This window comes from Taudactylus pleione, unplaced genomic scaffold (assembly GCF_031769625.1).
Source record: "Taudactylus pleione unplaced genomic scaffold, aTauple2 ptg000977l, whole genome shotgun sequence".
In the NCBI taxonomy this organism is placed as follows: domain Eukaryota; kingdom Metazoa; phylum Chordata; class Amphibia; order Anura; family Myobatrachidae; genus Taudactylus; species Taudactylus pleione.
Window position 1 is genome coordinate 2,999,303 of NW_028285378.1, and position 24,892 is coordinate 3,024,194.

Consider the following 24,892-nt stretch of genomic DNA (forward strand, 5'->3'; position numbering starts at 1 on the left):
GATGATACAGGCTGTTACACGGAATCTTCCAAACAGCAATACAGTTCTTTTAGTGGACTCACAGGTCCAGGATCCCTAACACTAGTCAGCCCCGGGCCTATAATCGGGGTGACTACTTCACCATCAGAATCAGTTTCCCAGTGTCTCTGCAGCTCTTTTACCAGCCTCACACAGGAGTCTGTAATCACTTGCCTTTCCAGTTGCAAACTTACAAACACAAACCCTGGCCTGGATCTGACAACCTGCAGTTTTACCACTATGTCAGATCTATCCTGTTCTTGCCACAGTACATTTCACCAGTTTCGCTATTCGCTGATTTTGCGTGTTTCCATTTCCGTGTCTTTTGGAATTGAACACGGAGATAAGCGGATGCGGCGAAAACATTGCGGCTTGACTTTTCGTGGCTAATTGAAATCGGCCCCAAGTAAGAATCTCAGGGATCAGTCAGGGTACACAGGGCACTGATCTGCTTAAAAGACATTGGGACTGATTCAGAGTTGGCTATAGAGTAAGAAAGAGCAAGTAACTGTGCATCTTGGTAAAACCATGCTACACTGCAGGTGGGGCAGATGTAACATGTGCAGAGAGATTTAGATTACAGAGGGGTGTGTTCAAACTGACATCTAAACATGGTTTGTCCAGGTGCACAGTTACTTGATATTTCGGCCCATTAGGGATAATACCTGTAATCTACAAGGGAATCTACAGCGGATAAAATAAGTATTGAACACATCAACATTTTTCTCAGTAAATATATTTGTAATGGGGCTATTGTAATGACATTTTCACCAAATGTCAGCAACAACCCATGCAATCCACACGTGCAAAGAAATCAAACCATAGATGTCCATAAATTAAGTTATGTGTAACAATGTGAAATGACACAGGGAAAACGTATTGAACACACTTACTGAAATGTATTTAATACTTCGTACAAAAGCCTTTGGCCCTCATTCAGAGCCGTACGCTCTGAGCAGAGCGCACGCTCTGAATGAGGGCCGGGCTCCATGAAAATGGAGCGTCCTCCTGGACGCTCGTATAGCTGTGGGTCACCACCCACAGGCTATACGAGCGTGCATTTTGATGGCCGCGATGGTCGTGACCATCGCAACCATCGAAATTGCGAGCCGGAGCCTGCGGTTGAGGTTTTCAACCGCAAGCTCCGGAGTGATTTTGGCTCTATCAGAGCCAAAATCACTCCCATTGACATCACTAGTGATGTCAGTGGGCCGGCTTTTGACGGGAGGCGTTCCCGTGGGAACGCCCCCGTCAGGGAGGCACGCCCCCGGAATGCCTACCAAAGGGGGCGTGCTGTCAATCAACATTGACAGCACGCCCCCTTTGATCGGACACAACGAGCGAAGGACTTTCCTTCGCTCGTCGCGTCTGGCGCATGCGCACGACGGAGCTCCCTCCGTCGTGCGCATGCTCAGTCCATAACATTGACCCACTTGCGAGCGGACAGCCGCTCGCGAGTGGGTCTGAATCAGGCCCTTTGTTGGTAATGACAGCTTCAAGGCGCCTCCTGTATGGAGAAACTAGTCACATTCATTGCTCAGGTGTGATTTTGGCCCATTCTTCCTCACACAGTCTTCAAATCTTGAAGGTTCCGTCGGCCCCTTCTATGAACTCTGGGCTTGATTTAGCAAGGAACGTGCAGGAGAAAACATACTCACTCAGCCGATGTCTGTGCACTACGCATGCATCGCACTGCGCATCCGCAAACTAGGCAGTGCGATCGGGTTAGGTTACGCAGACTACAAGCAGTGTGTACACAGACCCTTCCGATATTGATTGACAGGTAGTGCCGTTTGTGGGTGGTGACGGGGGATGGTCAGGTGAACGCAGGCGTTATAACGCCGTTATAGGGGCGTGCATAATTAAGGCAGTGCGGCGGCATATGCAGCCAAACCGTAAGCTGTACACAGGAAGTGGCCAAAATCCTACGGCAGGTCAGGTCAACCACTATTATGCTAATTGGTCCGATGGTTCTCGATGTTACCGATGTTTACACTATCTTGCGTGCTGATCAAGCTGTGATTAAAGGGAGATGGGCGGCATAGCATAGAGTTGGGCATCTGCATCTTGTGCTGCGGTCCCCATGCGTATGCATTGATTAGCATATTCTCGGAGCGGACGGGTGCGTGCATCTGCATCCGTGCGTTCCTTGCTGAATCAGGACCTCTGTTTCAGCAGCAGGTACAGTAGGACACGGAACGGGTGACAATGGAGAATGTGCCCCATTCAGGGCTGGCGCCCAGCGGCAACTGACTCCATTGTCTCCCACAGTTCCGCCACTGATCAGATGATATGAGGATAACAAGCAATGTAGTCACCAATGGGAAAGCAGAATACAGAATGATGGTGATATAATGTCAGTAACATATGAAGAGACCTCAGCATTATAGCATCAGATGATATGAGGATAAGTAGTCACCAGTGGGAAAGCAGAAAACAGAATGATGGTGATATACTGTAATGTCAGTAACAGAGGACGATACCTCATAGTTATAGCATCAGATGATATGAGGATAACAAGCAGTGTAGTCACCAGTGGTAAAGCAGAATACAGAATGATAGTGAATCCCACTGGTGACTACATTGCTTGTTACCCTTATATCATCTGATGCTATAACTCGGAGGTCTCTTCCTCTGTTACTGACATTATATCACCATCATTCTCTATTCTGCTTTCCTGCTGGTGACTAAACTGTTTGTTATCCTCATAACTACAGTGCAGTACCTGGCTTCTGTCTCTGTGGGGGAGTGTTAGTCGGCACCTTGGTGTCACCCCTCGGCGGGTGACACCCGGATGCGGCCCGCACCCCCCTTGTGATGCCATTGCTAATGGGAGTGAAGCATACAGAATGATGGTAATATAAGGTCAACAACAGATGAAGAGACCTAGTAGGAAGGAAGAAGGGGGGTTGTGTTTATCACCACTTTATCAGTCACTGGTAAGATTGCACCCAGAATATTGTTTACAAGTATGGGGGCCTTGTTTCCAAACATACATCCATAATACAAAGCAATCAGAGAAAGTTGAATAAAATAGTGTACAGATGTGTCCTCATACAATATCCTATGGGGTGAGTGAACCAAGCCGAATGGTGTAGCATAGCAACCTTCTCTTTAAATTTTAATCTTATTCGCACCACAGATGCAGTGAAACACCAGTGAATTTGTACGAGAGACGCCAGGCTGTGACTTTAACCACAAATGAAATAGTTTTAATACGTACAAAGTCGCAGATGAAACACAACGGAACTTGGTGTGAAAAATAGCAGCGGCCGCTGCATCCTAGCACTTTGTATACAGATTCAGGCTCATTCGCCCAGATGTACAAGTGTCACATATCAAATTAATCAGTGCATCACATTGCGACAGACGCATATTCAAGAGAAAAAGATGTGAAAAATACACAGATCAATAATAGACAGACACACAATTGTGCGTAGACCACTTTCAACTATACAGACACAGACTATGCACAGACCAGTTACATGCATAGGCACTCAACCATGCACAGACCAGTTACATGCATAGGCACACAACCATGCACAGACCAGTTACATGCATAGGCACACAACCATGCACAGACCAGTTACATGCATAGGCACACAACCATGCACAGACCAGTTACATGCATAGGCACACAACCATGCACAGACCAGTTACATGCATAGGCACACAACCATGCACAGAACAGTTACATGCATAGGCACACAACCATGCACAGACCAGTTACATGCATAGGCACACAACCATTCACAGAACAGTTACATGCATAGGCACACAACCATGCACAGACCAGTTACATGCATAGACACACAACTATGCACAGACCAGTTACATGGATACAAACAATCATGCACACAACAGTTACAGGCAAATAGACAGTACCCCTTGATGAAGTCCAGATGAGAGGACAAAATGCGTTGGAACCCTAATCTTGTGCCATATGAACTCTACCTATTACTATTGAAAAGATGAGCTAACATCCGAATTTTTTAAAATATTTAGTTTTTTAACTAAAAGAATTGCAATTTATTGTCATTTAGTACCATAAGTTTTTATCTTCCTTGGAGTATCTGTGTATTATATATCTATGTGTATTTTTGTATGAATGTTTTATCTAATTAAATTTTCTTAAACTATATATTTATGAAGTTTTAAACCATATATATATATATATATATATATATATATATATATATATATATCTATATCCAGTTTCCTTCTTTTAGATCATTTGATTTTTATTGCACAGTGTCACTGTTTTCTAGTCATTTCTGTCCTAAATAGGGACAGGTTTAATTTGCACAGGTTGCACTGGTTCACTTTATGTATGCACTATTGGGCGCTTGTGGTCAACTACACTATTTGATAAATAGACAGTACAGTTATAGTTCTTTAACATACATACAGTATATGTAACCCTGCACACATATATATATATATATATCAATACAAAAGGATGGGATAAAGTCCTCACCTTGTACGGTCAGTTTGGCCTCAGTTCTTGCCTGTCCCAAGCTATTCCAGGCTTCGCAGATGTACTTCCCAGTGTCCTCTGGAAACACTTCCTGTATACACAGGCAATACATGTTCCCGCTGTGTTCATAGTGGAAGTCTTCTGTCTCCTGAATTTCTTTACTATTATGGAACCAGATAATCTTTGCTGTTGGATTGGCTGAAAAACAAAATATACATAAATACTACTAAAACCGTACGCAAGTGAGGACGACTACATGTACTATGGCAGAAAATACATTTGTTACCTGACACCTCCACGCTCATCACAACCTGACTTCCATCCATGACCTGGAGATCACTCAGACCTTTCACGAAGACTGGAGCAAAATGCTCTTCCGGAGCAGGTGATCTAGAACCTTTCAGCATTAAGGACGACTTTTTCTCTGTAAAACAGGATAATAGGAGGAAATTAGTTGGGGGAAGACCCCAATAACATAAATCTGCATATCAGAGAAATAAACCTGTTCAGAAGAAAATCAGGAGGACAACTAAGTCATGGATAGTAAAATAATGCATGGTTTCCATTTTCCCTGAACTCTGACCTGATGCACATCTTTCGATATAAACAAGGAATAATTTTCGTTAAGTCTGAGCTGAATTGTTCCCATCAAAGCAAAGTGTTATATGAGATTATTCATAAGCAAGGCACAAAGAGCATTTTGTTTAGTATAATAATTCTATTTTCATTCATTTTTATTTACAGAAATATTAAGACAAAGAAAACATAGAAAACAACTTGTAGTGGTAAGCTGTGTGCACATCTTACAGATATATCTGGAGTTTGAGTGATCTGCAGATATATCTGCAGATGACGGTTGTTCATACACACTGAACAACCATCATCTGTCTTCTAGCCACGGGTCCAGCACGGGTGCAGCACAGCTAAAGCAATATGTCTGTGAACAAAATCATTGGTGCACACAACATATATTTGGATAGAGAGAGGAAACCAGAGCACCGGATGGAAACACAATGAACATACAAATTTCATATATTAGAATTCCTGTTTTCTAAATCCAGCTCTCACACATTCCAACCAACCTGCCATATAAAGTTGAAGATAGGATTTTTCTATCTATCATTTATTACCTTTTCTCCTATTCTATGGGGTATAGTGAGTGTAATTTGACTCCTTTCCTTCTATACCCCTATAAGATCAGAAGAAGAGAGACTGACTATAAGAGGGAGATTAGAAGGCAAACACAAACCAAAATAGAACAAAACAAAAATGAGAACAAGAGGGGGCATTTAGTGTCTCCCATGATATTGGAGAAAATAACTTAATGCTAAGCACAAAAATCTTTCCATGACTCGTTACCCGCAAAGCACCCACTAACCTAGTAGAATCACCCTTTAGTTTTTCTGGAACTTACACCCCTGCAACAACTAAGATTGACAAATTAAGTCTGTAATCCTCCAAGCAATGGACTGATTCCTATGGGAAGCATACAGGATAAAAAGACCATTCGTACAGTGCACATCTTTAGTCCACTGTACATGCATTTTAAGAGTCCTGACAGCATCAAAGAATTGAAGAGAGCACTGCTCAACCTCAGAACTAACCTGGATCATAGTTGGGAAAAAGATGATGCTGATTCACACGGAATCTGGACACTACCTTAGGCTGAAATGAGGGTTACATATAATTCACATAGAAAATGAGTCGATCGACAGAAGACAGCTACTAATATTGACACCCTACAAGAACAAAATAAAACACTCTTCTAGGTCTTTAAGTCCACTGGCTCCAAGGGCTCAAAAGTTGAATGTTGTAGTGCCCAGAGAATACAATTTTAATCCCATGGCACATCCTGAGCAGAAGTGTAGAATGGTTCCCAGAGCATGATCTTACATAGCAATATGGGGGTAAATTGAAGGGAAAAATATGAGCGACAGTGTTGGACTTGAGGATGATAGGCTCACTGGGGAAATGCAATTGTAGGGACCCATGAAGGGGTGCAGCCAGTGCTGGTCTGCTTACAAGATAGTCCCAAATTATAGAGACACCTTTACATATTGCAATCTTCACAACCCGCATATCATTTAAATATCTCGTACATATACACACAAACCAAAAGAACATTTTGGAAGATTGTATGCTTTTTGAATCTAAGGCAGGCTTTCTAGGGGGACCACCTCTCAAAGACCCATGTACCCACTTGGCTTTTTTTTTTACCTTTTTTGTTACATTACAACCTGTCATTTATTTATTTTTTTATCTGAATTTTATGTGATGGATCTGCACAAAATAGTCTAATTTGGTGAAGTGAAATTAGAAAAATATATATAAAAAAGAATCTATAAATACAATTCTGAAAATTGACATGTGCATATGTAATCACCCCATTTGCTATGAAGCCCCTCAAAAGTTCTGGCGCAACCAATTACCTTCAGAAGTCACATAATTAGTGAAATGAAGTCCACCTGTGTGAAATCTAAGTGTCACATGATCTGTTAGTATATACACACCTTTTCTGAAAGGCCCCAGAGGCTGCAACACCACTAAGCAAGAGGCATCGCATCATGAAGACCAAGGAGCTCTCCAAACAAGTCAGGGACAAAGTTGTTGAGAAGTCCAATTCTAGGTTGGGTTATAAAAAAAGATCCAAATCTTTGATGATCCCCCGGTGCACCATCAGATCCATCATCATCAACTGGAAAGAACATGGTACCAAACAAACCTGCCAAGAGAGGGCCACCCACCAAAACTCACAGACCGGGCAAGGAGGGCATCAGAGAGGCAGCACAGAGACCAAAGGTAACCCTGAAGGTGCTGCAAAGTTCCACAACAGAGACTGGTGTATCTGTGCATGTGACCACAATAAGCTGTACACTCCATAGAGCTGGGCTTTATGGAAGAGTGGCCAGAAAAAAGCCATTACTTAGTGATAAAAATAAGAAGACACAACACCAAACGGCATGTGAGCGACTCCCCAAATGTATGGAGGAAGGTGCTTTGGTCAGATGAGACTAAAATGTAACTTTTCGGCCACCAAGGAAAAAGCTATGTCTGGTGCAAATCCAACACATCCCATCACCCCAAGAACACCATCCCCACAGTGAAACATGGTGGTGGCAGCATCATGCTGTAGGGATGTTTTTCAGCAGCAGGGACTGGGAAACTGATTTGAGTCAAGGGAAAGCTGGTGCTAAATACAGGGATATTCTTGAGCAAAACCTGTTCCAGTCTGTCTGTGATTTGAGACTGGGACGGAGGTTCACCTTCCAGCAGGACAATGACCCGAAGCATACTGCTAAAGCAACGCACAAGTGGTTTAAGGGGAAACATTTAAATGTGTTGGAATGGCCTAGTCAAAGCCCAGATCTCAGTCCAATAGAGACTTGAAGATTGCTGTTCACAAGCGGAAACCATCCAACATGAAGGAGCTGGAGCAGTGTTGCCTTGAGGAATGGGCAAAACTCCCAGGGGCAAGATGTGGCAAGCTCATAGAGACTTATCCAAAGTGACTTGCAGCTGTAGTTGCCGCAAAAGGTGGCTTGACAAAGTACTGACTTTAGGGGGGTGAATAGTTATGCACGCTGAAGTTTTCTGTTATGTTGTCCTAAATGTTGTTTGATTCACAATATAAAAAAAAACACAACTTCACAGTTGTAGGCATGTTCTGTGAATGAAATGTTACACACCTTCAAACAATCCATTTTAATTCCAGGTTGTGAGGCAACAAAACATGAAAAATGCAAAGGGGGTGAATACTTTTGCAAGGCACTGTAATACAGTAGCCCTTATATGAGCGTTTTTTTGCCTTCAAGCAATGTGGATGTAATGATGCTGCCATGCTGTAGAGCTGCTTAACCACTGATTTTTTTGTAGATTGGAGGAAATGCTAGTGTCTAACAATATTTTGTAGATTTTGGAAATGTTTGTGTATAACAATATTTTGAAGATTGGGAGAAGCAGACCTTACAACCATCCTAATTTTAACAGAACAGTCACGCCTTTTTGGTCACTGTCATGCTTTCCAACCAATGAACCACAGTGCTTTGTGGGGCGAACAGTTTGGGAGGTTTATCTCTCTCACCAGCGGTAAATGGATGCATCCAAACAGCAGAGAAAGGGATTGGGGCAGCTCAGACTCTCGGGAAGAGCTGGGCATGCCCCAGCAATATGATTAATGACTAGTGCAGGGAGGCCACACCCCCTTTTTGTTTGCACAAAAGTCCCATTCGCTGCCTCCCAAATGTTGGGAGGTATAAGGAAGGGATTATTGAATGTTAGTATACAGCTTAGGTGATCACCTCAATGCTGGTTCTCCCTCTCAACTCATTTAGCTCTGCAAAAAAATTTAGAACTGTCCCCTTCAGAAGGTGCAGCCTAGAGCACAGTGATTTAGAGTGAATAAGAGGGAACAGGAGTGGGACTCTGAGACAGTCCAATACTGCAGTGAAGGCAGGTATGTGTTCTGAATGAAGGAGCTCTTGCTAGCACCACATTCATTTTTCTTCTATGCTGCTCTAGGAATGGAGTGGGCCCCCAGTGGTTGATTATTGATTTCTTGTCCGGTGCACAGCAACAACCGATAATTCCCGGCTGACCACATATTTCCACCAGCTATTAGTATACATCTGGAAAAATTTACTATTATTCCCTGGTTCTGTCAAGCTAATATGTTTCCATCCAAATTGTCTAGCCCTGCATCAAGAGCCTGAATATTCTTCTCTGTCCAGAGCATGATCCCAGCCTGTCTTCCTCATAGCCTGGGCACTCTTATTGCCCCCTGATGTTTTAGATATGATATGGCTGTGGCAATGTCTAACTGAACTTCACTGCTTGACTACTCAAGAGGCCAGAGTCACCTTTTTTTTGTGCGATGTTTCAACACATTGATCGGTTGTGCAGGCTCCAAAGACCACCGTCCCTGGAAATTAGACTTCAGGACAACTGCCCCCAAACCCCTGAAACTGACACCCCTCACCAGCAGGATCCAATCCCAAACGGCAAACGGATGACCTTTACTTAGGTAGCTGCTCCGCAGCCAGCAGAAAAGTGTGTGGCGAACTCTCAGAGACCGTTTGATGTACAAGTAAGATAAATGAAGATAATTGAAGATGGGGCTTGTTCCACTTAAACAATTACTCGATCTAAAAAAAACAGTAAATTGACTTGGGCAAACTGGTCTACCTCGAAAGAAGATATCATCTTGCCCAACATCCTCATGCAAAAATGCACAAACACCTGCCACTATGCTGACTTGACTAGATTCTGAAAGGAAAGAAACACTCTGGCCCTGATTCAGAGCCGGATGCTCTGACAGAGCGCTCGCTCTGAATCAGGGTCGTCCCTCTGAATTTAAGAGCGGCCTCCTTGCCGCTCGCATAGCTGTAGCGAGAGCGGCCACAGCTATAGCGAGAGGCCAAAATGATGGTCGCGATGATCAAGACCATCGCGACCATCGGGCTTGCGATGAGCCCCTTGTGGTAGGGTCTCGTCTGCCGCAAGCCCTGGAGTGCTTTTTTCTCTATCAGAGCCAAAAGCACTCCCACTGACATCACTAGTGATGTCAGTGGGGCCAGCCCTAGATGGTAGTCGTTCCCATGGGAACGCCTCCGTCTGGGCAGCCACGCCCCCGGCACGCCCACCAAAGGGGGCGTGCTGTCCATCACCATCGACAACACGCCCCCTTTGGTGCGAGACCCATAACGACGGTTTGGCCGTCGTTATTCGGGTCTCGCGCATGCGCACAACGGAGCCGCCTCCGTCGTGCGCATGCACACTTGGCCAACATCGACCCGCTTGCGAGTGGTCAGCGCTCGCGAGCGGGTCTGAATCAGGCCCTCTGTTCCTGGTGAAGAGCATCCTCAGGAATATCCTTCTCTGAGATGGAAGCAGATTTGATTTACATAGTATCATAGAATTTGACGGCAGATAAGAACCACTTGGACCATCTAGTCTGCTCTTTTTGGCATAGTTTATTACCCACATATGTTCTCTCTCTCTCACATGATCCAACAAGACTTTCCAGGGTATCGCCTTGGTTAGAAGGTCATCTAAATTAGGAATGACCTTCACCCACCTGGAACTGAGAAGAAATGCCATCACATTGGTATATACCCTTTGGAGCAGTGACGATGCCCCCCAAAAAAGAAGAGCCCTGAACTGGTAATGCCGACAAAACCATGCAGGTACAGTAAGCATCTTTAATGTTCATAGAGACCATGAATTTTTTGAGCGTAATATTGTGGACTTGAGTCCTCTGAGATTTCATTTTGAACCTGTTCACTTTAAAATGAACATTCAGGGACTTTAAATTTAGGAAGGGTTTGAATGAACGGTCTGGCTTCTGAACCAGAAAAATGTTGGAATAGAACCTCAACTGTTGTCTAAGGACATAGGGACTATAAACCCTGTTTAGACAAATTCTGAACAGTTCCATCTAGAGCCAAACAGATATGGCAGACCTGATATAATATTGTTATAGGGTGGTAAATTCACCAAATATGAACATGATGACATTTTTATAATGTAAACCACTGTAAAAAATTCACTCACTGGAGCATATGAAGTGGATTCTAACAGATAACAGCGTAACAGATGAGCTCCCACCATGGATGCTCCCAGGGAGACTGCCTGCAGTCATGTCTGATGCTTGTCTGCTGTCACAGTGCCCCGGACTCCGGGGAGCACTTACCGGGTCCGGCGACACTGGTCTGTTAGACAGCGGGCGAGGAGTCCAAGGCGCCTGCTGCCGACGCTTCCGGCGCCCCCCAAGGCTGTAACAGGCGGCCACGGCTCTCCTAGGAGCATGCGCGCCGTCCTGTCCAAGACTTAAAGGGGCAGATGTGCCAAACGCGATTAGCGTTTCGCGCGAGATTTCAAGTCCTCCCTATAAGAGGGAGTCTCTGGCACCACATAGTGCCAGAGTATAGGCTCACAGCGTTCCTGTGTTGTTCCACTACCTGTTTCTGACCTTGGCTTCGTTTGTGACACTGATTTCGCCTGACCCCTGGTACTGTATCTGACATCTGGTTTTGACCTCGGCTATCCCCTGTGACCTGGTTACGTCTGCTCCCTGGTACATATCTAGTCTGTTTGGTTCTGACCCGGCCTGTCGACTAAGCAATACGTCTCCTCCACTGCGTCCTGAGTTTACCAGCACCTGTATAAGGGAACCTATCCTGAGGGCCGCGACCTGTGTGTCGGACGCAGCCATGTCCATAACTTCTTGCGAGGGTCCCCTAGTGAATACCGCCGGCACATTAGACTCCGCGCCTCAGGCATAAGTCTAGCCAACTCCCTAACTACGGGCCGCATCCATAATCCACCCAAGAGTTGTGACAGAATACTCTGGCCCAAAAAATGGACCTGCTCGAGAATTTACTTGCTAGAGTCGAGAAGCAAGAACAAGACCAGGCTCAGTTTATGCAGTGTTTGCAGACCCTGATGCAGCAAGTCGGTGTCGCTAAAGCACCTCCTGTACAACCGGGTCCATCTACTCCGGCACCAGCCGCAGGGGCTTCCGCACCAATACGGATTCTGAATCCAACAAAGTATAATGGGGATCCGTCTGGCTGTCGTGGATTCCTGAACCAATGCTCGATCCAGTTTGAAGTCCATACAGCAAGTTCTCCTTCAGATAGGACAAAAGTGGCTTATATGATCTCGCTGTTGTTAGGTCAAGCATTGGCCTGGGCCTCTCCATTGTGGGAAAGGAATGATCCACTCGTCAACAACCGTGCCGAGTTCCTGAGAGCCTTCCGGAAGGTGTTCGATGAGCCTGGGTGAGTATCCTCCGCAGGTTCGGCCATCTTGCAGCTGAAGCAGGGAAACCAATCTGCGGGACAGTATGCTATGCAGTTTCGTACCCTTGCTTCAGAGTTGGGGTGGAACAATGAAGCCTTGGTTGCCACATTTATGCAGGGACTGTCGGATCAAATTAAAGATGTCCTTGCATCTAGGGAGTTGCCAACTTCTTTGGACGACTTGATTTCCTTGTGTATCCGAGTAGACCTGCACCACAGAGAAAGGGCATGAGAAAGGGAACATTCTCGTCACTTTACATTTAAGCTGGCTCCACGATTCACGGCACCTACTGAGTCTCCAGAAGAACCCATGCAGATTGGGAAATCTCGCCTTCCTGTCGCAGAAAGATAAAGGAGGTTCAAAAATAACCTCTGTCTGTACTGTGGTGAACCCGGTCATCTTCTTTCTGGCTGCCCAAAGTATCCGGGAAAGGAGAATGCCTAACTGATCAAGGGGTGGTCAGATTAGGTACGTTTCAACACACCCCAAAAGACTGTACTATTCCTCAGTTTACCATCGATGTAACTTTGGTATATGGGAATTCCTCCGAGATCTCTAAGGCTTTCTTAGATTCAGGTACCGATGGTAACTTCATTTCCGCTAAGAAGGTGCAAGAACTGGGAATTCCGAGTGTACCTCTGCAAACACCCTTATGTATCATTGGAGTGGATGGGAATAAACTTTCCACAGCTACCATCCACTCTCGAACGACAGAGATCTCCATATGCAGGTGGGCGCACTCCATCGACAGCAGATTGCATTCTACATACTTCCGTCAGCCGAGTATCCGATCATTTTGGGTCTACCTTGGCTCCGCAAGCATTCTCCAATTCTGGACTGGAAAGGGCCTCAAATCCTGTTGTGGGGACCTCAATGCCATGGGTTATGTTTGTCATCAGTCAAACCCCCACATCGTGTTATCCTGAATTCAGTAACTTCTTCTGGAGATTCTCTTCCTGTTCCATACAGGTCCTTCAGGGATGTATTCTGTAAGAAGGCTGCTGAAACACTTCCTGCACACAGAGAGTGGGATTGTGCTATAGACTTGTTACCCGGGAAGATGCCTCCTCGTGGAAGGGTCTTTCCTCTTTCTCTTCCTGAGTCCCAAGCAGTATCAGAATATGTCAAGGAGAATTTGGAACAAGGTTTTATCAGGGAGTCCAAATCACCGGCTGGAGCTGGTTTGTTCTTTGTCAAAGGGGGTTGAGACCATGCATTGACTACCGGGTCCTGAACGCCATTACCATTAAAGACCGGTATCCTCTGCCCTTGATTTCTGAGCTCTTCGACCGAATGAAAGGAGAGGGATTTTCACCAAACTAGATCATCATGGGGCCTACCATCTGATCAGTGGAAGACTGCTTTTAACACTCATGATGGCCACTACGAATATTTAGTCATGCCTTTTGGTTTAAGTAATGCCCCAGCTGTCTTTCAGAAATATATGAATCATATATTCCAGGACTTACTATACAAATGTGTAGTGGTATACTTGGATGATATCCTGATATTCTCTGAAGATTAAAAGAGTCATCACCAACATGTATGTGAGGTACTGTCCTGACTTCGGGCCAACCAGCTTTTTTGCAAGCTCGAGAAATGCTCCTTCGAACAAAAGGAGCTAACGTTCCTAGGATATATAATCTCAGGCTCCTGCCTTCAGATGGACCCAGAAAAGCTTACTGCAATCAACAACTGGCCCAGTCCAGTCGGATTGAAAGCAGTTCAATGCTTTTTGGGCTTTTGCAATTTTACCGCCAATTCATCAGGAACTATTCGTCCATCACAGCTCCCATCACTGCTCTTACCAAAAATGGTCGAGACACTCGTGTGTGGCCTCCTGAGGCAGAAGACGCTTTCCTCAGTTTAAAGCAGCGTTTCCTTTCAGCACCCATTCTTAAGCAGCCAAATTGTTAACAAGCTTTTTTCCTGGAGGTGGATGCCTCCACGGTCGGTGTTGGAGCAGTACTGTCACGATGATGCAGGCAAGTGGTACTCTTGTGGGTTCTTCTCCAAGAAGTTCTCTGCACCAGAAAGGAATTAAGCTTTTGGGGATAAAGTTGGCCCTTCAAGAGTGGCGTTACTTATTAGAAGGAGCGACGTTTCCGGTGACAGTGTATACCGACCATAAATATTTGACGTATCTTAAAACAGCTCACTGCCTAAATTACCGTCAATCCATGTGGTCATTGTTTTTTGATTGGTTTAATTTAGTGACCTACCGGCCGGGTAGTAAGAACGTCAAGGCTGATGCATTATCCCGAGCATTTAACACTGCTAAGGTAGAGGAGGTGAAAGAAGTCAAACCAATTCTGGACTCTGCGTGTTTTGTGGCGGTTACCAACCAGGTCAAAAAGACTTTTATAGCTTCTGAGTTCCGGTCTAGGTTACTCCAGTGGGCGCATTCACCGCACTTCACAGGCCATGCAGGTGTAAGGAAAACTTTGGAGCTAATTCTCAGGAGTTATTGGTGGCCGAATGTCCGGCAGGATGTGAAGGACTTTGTGGCAGCTTGTCACATTTGTGCTCAGCATAAAGTTCCGCCGCACGCGTCCTCAGGACCTCTGCTTCGACTACCAGTGCCTGATCGTCCTTGGACCACATTTCGATGGACTTTGTGACAGATTTGCCTTCTTGTCAAGGATTTACTACCATCTGGGTAGTTGTGGACAGGTTTTCCAAAGCTGCACAGTTTGTTCCATTGAAAGGACTACCTTCGGCTCCCAAGTTAGCAGAGACTTTTATAAGGGAGATTTTTCCGTTGCATGGATTTCCAAAGGACATTGTGTCAGATCGTGGAGTGCAATTTACTTCCAAATTTTGGAAAACATCATGTAAAAGTTTTGGGGTCAAACTAAGCTTTTCATCAGCCTATCATCCTCAGAGTAACGGTCAGACGGAACGAGTAAATCAAGATTTGGAAAATTTCATTTGCATCTATGTGTCGGCTAATCAGGATGATTGGGTTTCTTTACTTCCTTGGGCTGAATTCGCTCAATTTAACTTGTTTCATGAGTCAGCGGGTCATTCTCCATTCTTCATGCAGTATGGGTTACACCCTGCATTACCAGAATTACCAGTCTTTGGGTCGATAAATCTTCCAGTTGTCCGTGATACAGTTAAACGATTCCTCGATATCTGGAGGATATTAAGAAGAACTTGTGCAGAGCATCTTCACGATACAAGATGGTGGCAGACAGAAGGAGGAGGAAGGTTCCTTTACTGTGTGCGGGTGACAGAGTTTGGCTGTCAACCAAAAATTTACGTTTGAAGGTACCTACAATGAAGTTTGCTCCCAGGTTCTTTGGGCCGTTTCAGATTCTCCAAGCGATAAATCCTATGGCTTATCGTTTAAAACTTCCTGGCACACTTAAGGTTCCGAATGTTTTTCATGACTCCCTTTTCAAACCACTGGTTCTGAATAGATTTTCTAAATCCTGTGATCCTCCACCAGCTATTCCAGTAGATCATCAGGAGGAGTACGAGGTGAAGCAGATTTTAGACTCCAGGATGTCCCGTGGCATAGTCCAATTCTTGGTAGACTGGAAAGGATTTGGTCCGGAAGAGCGCTGTTGGATTAAGGCCTCAGAGATTCATGCTCCCCGATTTCTTCAGAAATTCCATCAAAAGTTCCCTGGCAAGCCATTTCTGGGGTGTTTGGTGTCCACCCCTAGAGGGGGTGTCACAGTGCGCCGGACTCCGGGGTGCACTTACCGGGTCCGGCGACACTGGTCTATTAGGCAGCGGGCGAGGAGCCAAGGGCGCCTGCTGCCGACATTTCTGGCTCACCCCAGCAGCTGTAACAGGCAGCCATGGCTCTCCTAGGAGCGTGTGTGCCATCCTGTCCAAGATTTAAAGGGGCAGGCACGCCAAACACGATTAGTGTTTGGCGCGAGATTTCAAGTCCTCCCTATAAGAGGGAGTCTCTGGCAGCACATAGGTGCCAGAGTATATGCTCACTTACCACACTCCAGCGTTCATGTGTTGATCCACTACCTGTTTCTGACCTTGGCTTCGTTTGTGACCCTGATTTCACCTGACCCCTGGTACTGTATCTGCAATCTGGTTTTGACCTCGGCTATCCCCTGTGACCTGGTTACGTCTGCTCCCTGGTACCATCTAGTCCATTTGGTTCTGACCCAGCCTGTCGACTAAGCAATACGTCTCCTCCACTGCATCCTGAGTTTACCAGCACCTGTATAAAGGAACCTATCCTGAGGGCCGCGACCTGTGTGTCGGACGCAGCCAAGTCCATACCTTCTTGCGACGGTCCCTGGTGAATGCCGCCGGCACATTAGACTCCGTGCCTCAGGCATAGGTCTAGCCAACTGCCTAAATATGGGCCGCATCCATAATCCACCCGAGAGTTGTGACATCTACCAGTCTAGGGCCTGACAAGCAAGTTGCCCAGGGCTGCTTGCCCTTTCTCTGACAGCCATGGGAAGCTAAAATATGTCCTCTGGCTTTAACTTAGGCCCGTAAAGAATGAATAAAAGACCCTCTAGGTGTAGGAGGAGAAGAAAAATAATTTACCAGCAAAGGGATGGAACTCCTCTTGGACTCTATATCAGCATACCAAGGGAACAGCCAAAGTGCTCTACAGGCTGCAACTACTGCAGCAGAAATCTAGGGCACACCAGGCCTGCATCAATTGGTTCTTCCACTAATATGCTCCACCATTAAATGCAATTCTCGCCTAGGTATATATAACCCAGGATAGCCCAGTGTCCAACTACCTTATTATACAAACCAATCCTCCCGAGAAGATAGACCTCAAATTGTCTTTAATCATTCTGTATGAACTACCCCTCTTAGATGTATGCATTAGTAAGTAATAGCCTTTGATAAACATGATTCACACTTGTCTCTATCAGCCACAAACAGTAGGTAAAGAGACTGAAGCCTCTGAGAAAATTAAAACTTTCAATGTGGTCCTCCAATTCAGAGGAAAAAGGAAAATAAACTAATTTCTTCTTCCTTTACAGAATCCTCAATCTAATGAATTTGTAGCAAATGTCCACAGCCCTAACCAAAGCTTCCACCCCTGAATGTAGCCTGATCAGGTTCCTGATCCAAATTCACTGGTTCCTCTGCATCTCCTAGAGACATCCAAAATGAAATCCTCCCAGGAAGAGCCATTGGAAGCAACCTCTTCTGCGACTTGGCGTTCATAACCAGTAAATGCTCCAGGGAAGAGGAAACCTGCACCAACCCTTGCACTGACAGCGCCAGCATGAGCCCATTCCAGCTTCTTTGAGACAGGTAGAAGAGAAGTGTGGCCGGAGGCAGGCCACACGGGGTTAATGGCTGCCACAGCACTGAAGGGGTTAACCCCCGTGCTGTGCCGCCATTTTTAAAAGAACAAAAAGGCGCCAGGCGCCCATTGTAAATGTATACTCTGCGCTACGTGCTGAGTGTTAATAAGTGTGTTTTTTAATGTTTTATATGCAGCGGCCTGGACTTGCTGCACTTGGGGAGTGTAGGTAGAGTGTGGCTGCACGCTGGGAGCCACTGCGACCAGCGCTGAAACAGTTACAGTCCCAGTGAGGACACAGTTTAAAAGCGCACTACACATGGTTTATAATAAACTGTATTAAAGTCTATATATTTATATTGCTGTAATGCACTGCAGCTGATCTGCAATGCATTACTGCATGATGCAGAGTATATTTAATAGGCTATGCAATTATAGGAATATGGTTTAAGAGTATATTATTGTAATGGGGATTACTCTCCTGACATAGGAAGTGATATGTTAATTATCCTGATTTATGATAGTGGTCAAACCCTTTGTGTAACAAAGCTTTCTTTGAAGTGCTTTCCAGTGAGACCAGGATGGAAGCTGTGAATGTGTGAAGAGAGTCAATGGCCAAATCTTCCTTTGATATGGCCCTGAGATTGTCTCTTGTGTCTGCACTTCTGGGGAAAATTTTTTTGTTTTTCCTGAGTTCCTGAATATTGCAGGAAGACGAAAGCGAATATTATTGCTGGTTATTCTACATAGATATGTTGTCACTGTGTGATAAATGTATCAAAGGATGAAAGTAAATGAAAGTAAATGACCAGTTCCTGTGGAATGTGAGTTGTAATTACATTTGGGATAGATGGTCTGATTGGTTTACAAGACCAACTGTGGGTGGATTTCACCATGCTGTATTATGTGTTCTGACTATATATACAGGGCCCGTGAACCGGTATACAATCGGGAAGCCGGCTGCCTTAATACCGGTAGCCGGCTTCCCGACTGTCATATCCCGGCGAGGGATGAAATGCCGGGCATCTAGATGTCGACGCCTGACATTTTCCCAATGCCGGGAGAGCGGCGCCCGGCATCCCGATCGAAGGGATGCCGGGCGCTGCGAGCAGACAGCCGTGGGGGGGTTTAGGTTTAAGCACCCCCCTGGGAGGGTTAGGGTTAGGCTAGGGGGAGGGAGGGTTAGGGTTAGGCACCCCCGGGAGGGACTTAGGGTTAGCATCCCCCGGGGGACTTAGGTTTAGGCAGCGGGGAAGGGGGGGTCAGGGTTAGGCACTTAGAGGGGGGATTAGGGTTAGGCACTTGGGGGGGGAGGTTAGGGTTAGGCATCCCTAAGGAGGGTTAGGGGGTTAGGTTAGGCAATACACACCTATCGATGATCGCGATTTCCAGCGCTGTCGGGCTTCCGCTGCGGCCGGCGTTATTTCTTACAGATTCCTGTGAGCCTGTGTTTTTGTACATCTCTGAAAATCCTTTGTGGAGAAAAATTGCTATAACATCTTATGTATGCTGATATTCCCCTTCAATCCGAAGGGAGGGTCTTTTTTAAGACTGAGAGCAATAAACACCTTTTGCCTTTAAATTCTACTACATCTGTACCCTGCGACCAACAGAATTGCGCAAAACGCTATTCCGTTCTCCTGCTGTTCTGGGTAAGAGCTCAGCATCTCCAAGTTCAAGCCCTCTGCCAAGCTACTGTGCAGACCTGGTCCATTGCGAGGGATCAGGTGGGAACAGCCGACACCAAACAGGAGGTGTGTCCGCAGTTAATCAAACGCATACGCAGCAGAAGCGTGTCCAGGTGCCGAGGTAGGAGCCTGAGGGTAATGTAAAAAGCGGTTCCAAACGCCGATGGTAGAGTATCAGCATCGTTACACGCCCATGGCGCAGTGGGCGAAGTTAGTGACAGGCGGTCACTGATGGTGAGTGGGAGTCCAAAAGCGCTAACCCGTGACCAGGGCCGGCCTAGACTGAAGGCGTCCGATCACATCAACCTTTCGACCTCAGCTCCAAAACCTTCGGTTTGTGACGGCCTGAACAAAGAACAGAGGAAGTAATATCAAGTCTTTTCCTACTAGAAACCCTTTGAAAGCTCAAACACTGCCTGCATGTGAGAACTTTACCCCAAGCTGTGAAAGAATCGTTCCTCCAGCTCATGTTGGCACAGATGGCCTGATCTTGTACTAGGACAACCTCATTGCTCACTTCTCAAGGAGGACATTGGGAGTGTTCCCCAAAGAAAAACCAGGCTAACAATAAACAATGCCAATGTGGTCTGTCAAAAGGCTAACAAAAGGCTAACAAAAGTTAAGTCTCATTTGCCTAACTAACCAGTGAGTGTACCCTGATCTCAAATACATTACTTTGCAGGGTATGGAGGAAGAAGCACCTAAGCCAGCAACATAACCAGAAGTAAATGTGAACTCAAGAGGCGAAGAGGTAATCTCATAGTAGGTGAAAAAGGAAGCGTTGTACAGCGAATCAACCCCATTGCCACTGGAAACTGCAACTTTAATATAGTTAACCACTAAAGTAGCAGGGACCAGTTTACCATCTAGCAACTGTCTCTGGAGTGCTGCTGGGAGTTCCCTGCTCAATATTGATGGGATTGAAGAGTCTACCAGTGCCAGAAGTGGTCACCCTGGAGAGGATCTGTCTCTGGTAGCGGGGTGCATTTGAAGGAGAAACAGCTTATGGTACTACCTCAGCCCACTTTATGCACCTAAAGAAGCCACTGAGAGACGTTGATTGTGAAAAAACAAACATTAAAAGCAAAATGCTTAAATATATAACTAGACTGCACAACGTCATAGAGAGCACCCATCTACCTTGTACACTCAGAAAAATAATTGCTCCACTGTCCCCCTAGCGATGAAAGAGAAATATACATTAAATTATCTTTTGCGTAAACTTTTGATAAAAAATATCTGCCATTAACTCTCCTTTACTTAAAGATTCCAGGTCAGATTTGAAATTTGACGTATTTTATAGCTACAATGCGTTTACGTCATGCCTTCATCCTTACCTAGGGAAATTCACTTAGAAGCATTGCCCTGCAACCAAGCATCATGTGTATTACATATGAACATGGTGGTAAGAGACTTATCTAGTAAATATGAACTATACTAGATGTAAATATCGCCCCCCCAGATCCCAAGGAAGCATGGCTCTCCAACTGGACCCACAGAGGAAGATGGTAACTGAGAATTCCTGCTCTTCAAGGTCCGAGGAGGAGAGGGATGATACCAACATTACCAGTAAGATACACATATGCCGATTTTGACATGTTACAAACATTCTCTGTTTGTACTTTGGGCCTGGTCATTACGACTGTAATGGGGACAAGCCTAATTAAGTGAAAGCCTGGCCCTGCCCCCCCAAGTAGCCAGCTGTATCACCTCTCTGGGCTTCTCCCAGAGAGGAGATAAAAAAAGTAGGCTAGTATGGCAGCTATAAAACACATTAGGGAATCCACCTGCAACAGGCTGAGGTCACATCCCTCCCGCACCCCACAATGGTAAAAGTGCAGAGGACAAATGCCTTTATTCATTATATTTTTGTGGTCACATTTCTCTTGCATCCCAGTTTCAGTTTATCTAATCCAACCTGTGTAAGGTTATGTATAGCAATCGTCATTTAAACTTGGTGAGGATTCTGGTGTAATTGATCAGCTTTTAAGCAAAGTGATAAAGGTTATTTGCAACTCTCTTCCATTGTCTGACTGGAAGTTGAATGGTGCTTTGACAAGATTGAAGATATGAATTAAATTGAACAACGGAATGCATTTAATATGCATGTAGTAACTTAAACCCCTAGTCTGTGGATGGTTGCCTTTGGTTAGGCAAGGATTACATTTTTGTGTGAGGTTAGGGCTGGGTGGTGCTTAGGTCAGATAAGCCTATGAAAGTGGATTATGGGAGAGTTTTATGGGCCATTATGTTTTTAGGAGTGTAATGGCCACTTGGTAACATCTTCGGCTGTGAGGTTTCCCACCATCTCGCCCCATTGATTGGGTAGTGGTGTTGGCTTTCTAGGTGGCAGGTAGCAGTTACTATCTGTCTTTAGATCTTGAGGTGCTCTGTCCTACAATACATCGTCTAATTGTTTTGAAAAATGCTGCGCATGCAGCCCAGATCAGATGAGCCGATCCAATTGACTGCCGGCCCTGGGTGCTGTGCACACACTAAACATTTCTCAGGCCAAATGGACGGAAAATGGCTTGAGTGAACCCAGCCTAAAGGTGGGTACACATTAGAATGACCGTCAATCATGCAGGTTTGGACGATTTCCCTTCGCCCTTTACTTTCACAGATTGCCAGATTGCAACCATGCCAAGCAAGTGGTTAAACAGCCCTTCTAGTCGCGCCATGCTGTGGCGTGACTCAGTAGCACTAAGCGTCTTTTCGTGCAACTTTTTACCTTCAAATGCATCTTATTTGTAAAGTGATATGAATAACATGCACAATCAGCTTCTGCTGATTAAAATGTCATGCCTATATTCTGTGTTCAACTGTGGGTGTATCTGCATGAGAAGAGGTACATTACATTGTCACTGCCACTGACACTGTAACATAGCATTTTGCATGCAGATACACCCGGAGTCGCGCAGAGAATATAGACATGCCGCATATCATTTTAGCAGCAGAAGCTGCTTGTGCATGTTATTCACATCACTTTATAAATAAGACACATTTGAAGGTAAAAAGTTGCATGAAAAGACATTCTGCGCTACTAGAAGGGCTTTTTAACCACTTGCCTGACATGGTCACATCAGATGTGACCACATCAGGCTGGGCTTTCCCTGACATGGTCGCATCTGATGCAACCAGTACGAAACGCCCTGCTTGTGCATCCTATTTGCATCACTGTGCGAATAAGTCACATTAGAAGGGAAAAAGTTGCATGAAAAAATGTTCAGCACTACTGAGTCACACAGCGCTCATGCATTATGTGTATCGCAAATTGGAGCACACGGAGGATAGATGTATGTGGATACAAAAGTCGCAGATGAGGTACAACGGAACTTGGCGTGAGAAAAAGCTGCAACTGTTGCATTGTATCACTTTGTATACTGATTCAGACTCATAACACACAGAAGTACAACTGTCACACATCAAATTGACCAGTGTAATCTAGCAAAGTAGTTTATCGCTTCCAGTTGTTTTATTTATGCAAATAAGATGCACATTTAGAGCGTGAAAAACGTTCAGCGCAACCATGTACCCCGGGACCTGGCACATTGAGGGGGGCTGTTTGGCTCAACTGGAGCCACAGTGTATGATGAGGACACATATGTACATGCATATATACTCTATACACATATATTATATACATATACATCAACACATTATATATGTAAACATGATAATTAATAAATCATTTTCACATCTGTCGGATTTTGCAATAGAGCTAGATGAGTTTTTCCATCACCTGGGTGCAGTGGGGGAGGAGATTCAGCATAAAAGTAGATTATAGCTTTTGACAGCAATACTTGCTATGGAAAAATGGAATCCATAGCTTTCTCACTAATGTATACACAGTAAAAATATTGGCAGACTTTCCCACATGATTCCACTCCTGAAATAGCCACAATTACTCCCAGCAGGTCACTCCATCCCCGGTGTATTGGAGGCAGTGTCGCAGCTGAGCAATTTCCTGCACTCCCAGCAAATTATAGTGCACATAATCCTACAAGTTGTGTGGTCAGATTTTTCTTAATGGACATAAAATAACTGCTTTGTTGCAGGAGTACGACGGCTGGTCTAGAGGCTTCCACAGTGGGTTTTAACAACATAAAAAAATGGCAGCTTATACCCATCACTGTTGGGCCTAAATTTGCACTTTTTGAGCTGGTGATATTCCAACATCAATATTGGTTATTGCTTATACTGGGCATACACTGCCAGATAAAATGCCCGTCAGACCGACAGACATTTTATCTGGCAGCTTGTCAGCCTGTAGATATTGCGGGCATACACTGTGAGATATCTCACAGTGTATTGGCCCCGATATCTGCGCTCCACCCCTGGGGAGGAGACATTTCCCCATGCGGCCGACATTTAACATACAAAATATTGCAGACTTTGAATGAACACAAATTGACATTAGTTTGCTCATTTCTCCTCATACAGCAAAAAATAACCTACCCAATGGGACTTTTTTTTCAATTGACATTAGAAGAAAGTGAACTAAAAGCAAATGCATGTATATTTTTCTTCAAACCATCACTAAGAAGTACAAAGCTGTTCCAAGGTCTCTGTAGCTGAACTTTAAATATGCCCAGTAGTCACAGCACCAACGCCGTTTCGATCCTATATGGATCTTTATCAAGGTGTGATCCACTACTGGAATTCTGAGATTATTTATACCTTGTGACAGGAAGTGAGGTAATTAATTAATAACAGCATGTGTTCTAAAACATTACATACCTTAATACATATATCTTTAAGGCAATAAAATACATTCTGTATACCTTATAAATGTCCATCATGGGACCTGTAGTGGAGAGTTGAAAACAAGATTTAGACAAACAGTGTGAACCAGGAGGACGCAAACCGGAAGTTCTGCGTTCCACCGGGATAAGATGAGCAACCTCTATCACTCCCTGTATGCCCAATACATGTGTCATAAGTTCCGTTTGCCTATTAGAATAGCAGTCAGGTTCAATATGCCTAATCAGCGTCCACCAATAGGCAAACGGAACTTAGGTATAAATAATCTCAGAATTCCAGTAGTTCAGCTACAGAGACCTTGCAACAGCTTTGGAGATATATGAAGTTTTTTTTCTTATTTGGATTTAAGTCCGGACCTTACTTCCTATAAGGTATCACTAGTGTATATAACCCATTGCTTTGGATCCTGGTACTCGATCCGTGTCAAAAGTTTTGTTATAAAGACGTTTTGAACTTATATTTTTAAGTACCATTTGTGTGAGTCATTGGTACGCTAAAATTTTGGAAGATATTGGTGGCGAGTCCCTTTCACTTTCTTTCTTGGGAACTATAGAAACACCAATTCCACGATCAACACAAAAGGGGGATATATTAATCGATTTATCAGTACTTCACATTGTGTGCCTTTTTCTTTTCCTTTTTTTTTTTTATATTTTTTATTTCCCCACGTATTCATCTCTCCTGTTATGGAGTAATTCTAAGAAGAGATAAAGGTACCATCTACATTGATCTTTTGGACATTTCCTTTGAACTTTGGACCTTTTTGGTTTGTCAGCATCCATTTATTTGGAATTATTTGTATGTATCGCCTTTGATCCCCCTTTCCTATTATTACTTTATATTACTGTATCACCTGATTGGGCAGGATTTTGGTGAGCGGGATTGGGCAGA

The 24,892-nt window shown here is 44.7% G+C and overlaps 1 protein-coding gene across 1 annotated transcript in view; it reads right to left on the minus strand.

Moving 5' to 3' along the window:
• The window catches only part of MYLK (myosin light chain kinase), an 807,913-nt gene that overhangs the window by 267,962 nt on the left and 515,059 nt on the right, over positions 1-24,892 (minus strand). Inside the window, exons 12-13 of the mRNA XM_088460742.1 lie at positions 4,782-4,919; positions 4,496-4,693 (exon numbers count right to left, since the gene is read on the minus strand). Coding sequence (XP_088316868.1) covers positions 4,496-4,693; positions 4,782-4,919 — 336 coding nt within the window. The remainder of the gene's footprint in view (positions 1-4,495; positions 4,694-4,781; positions 4,920-24,892) is intronic.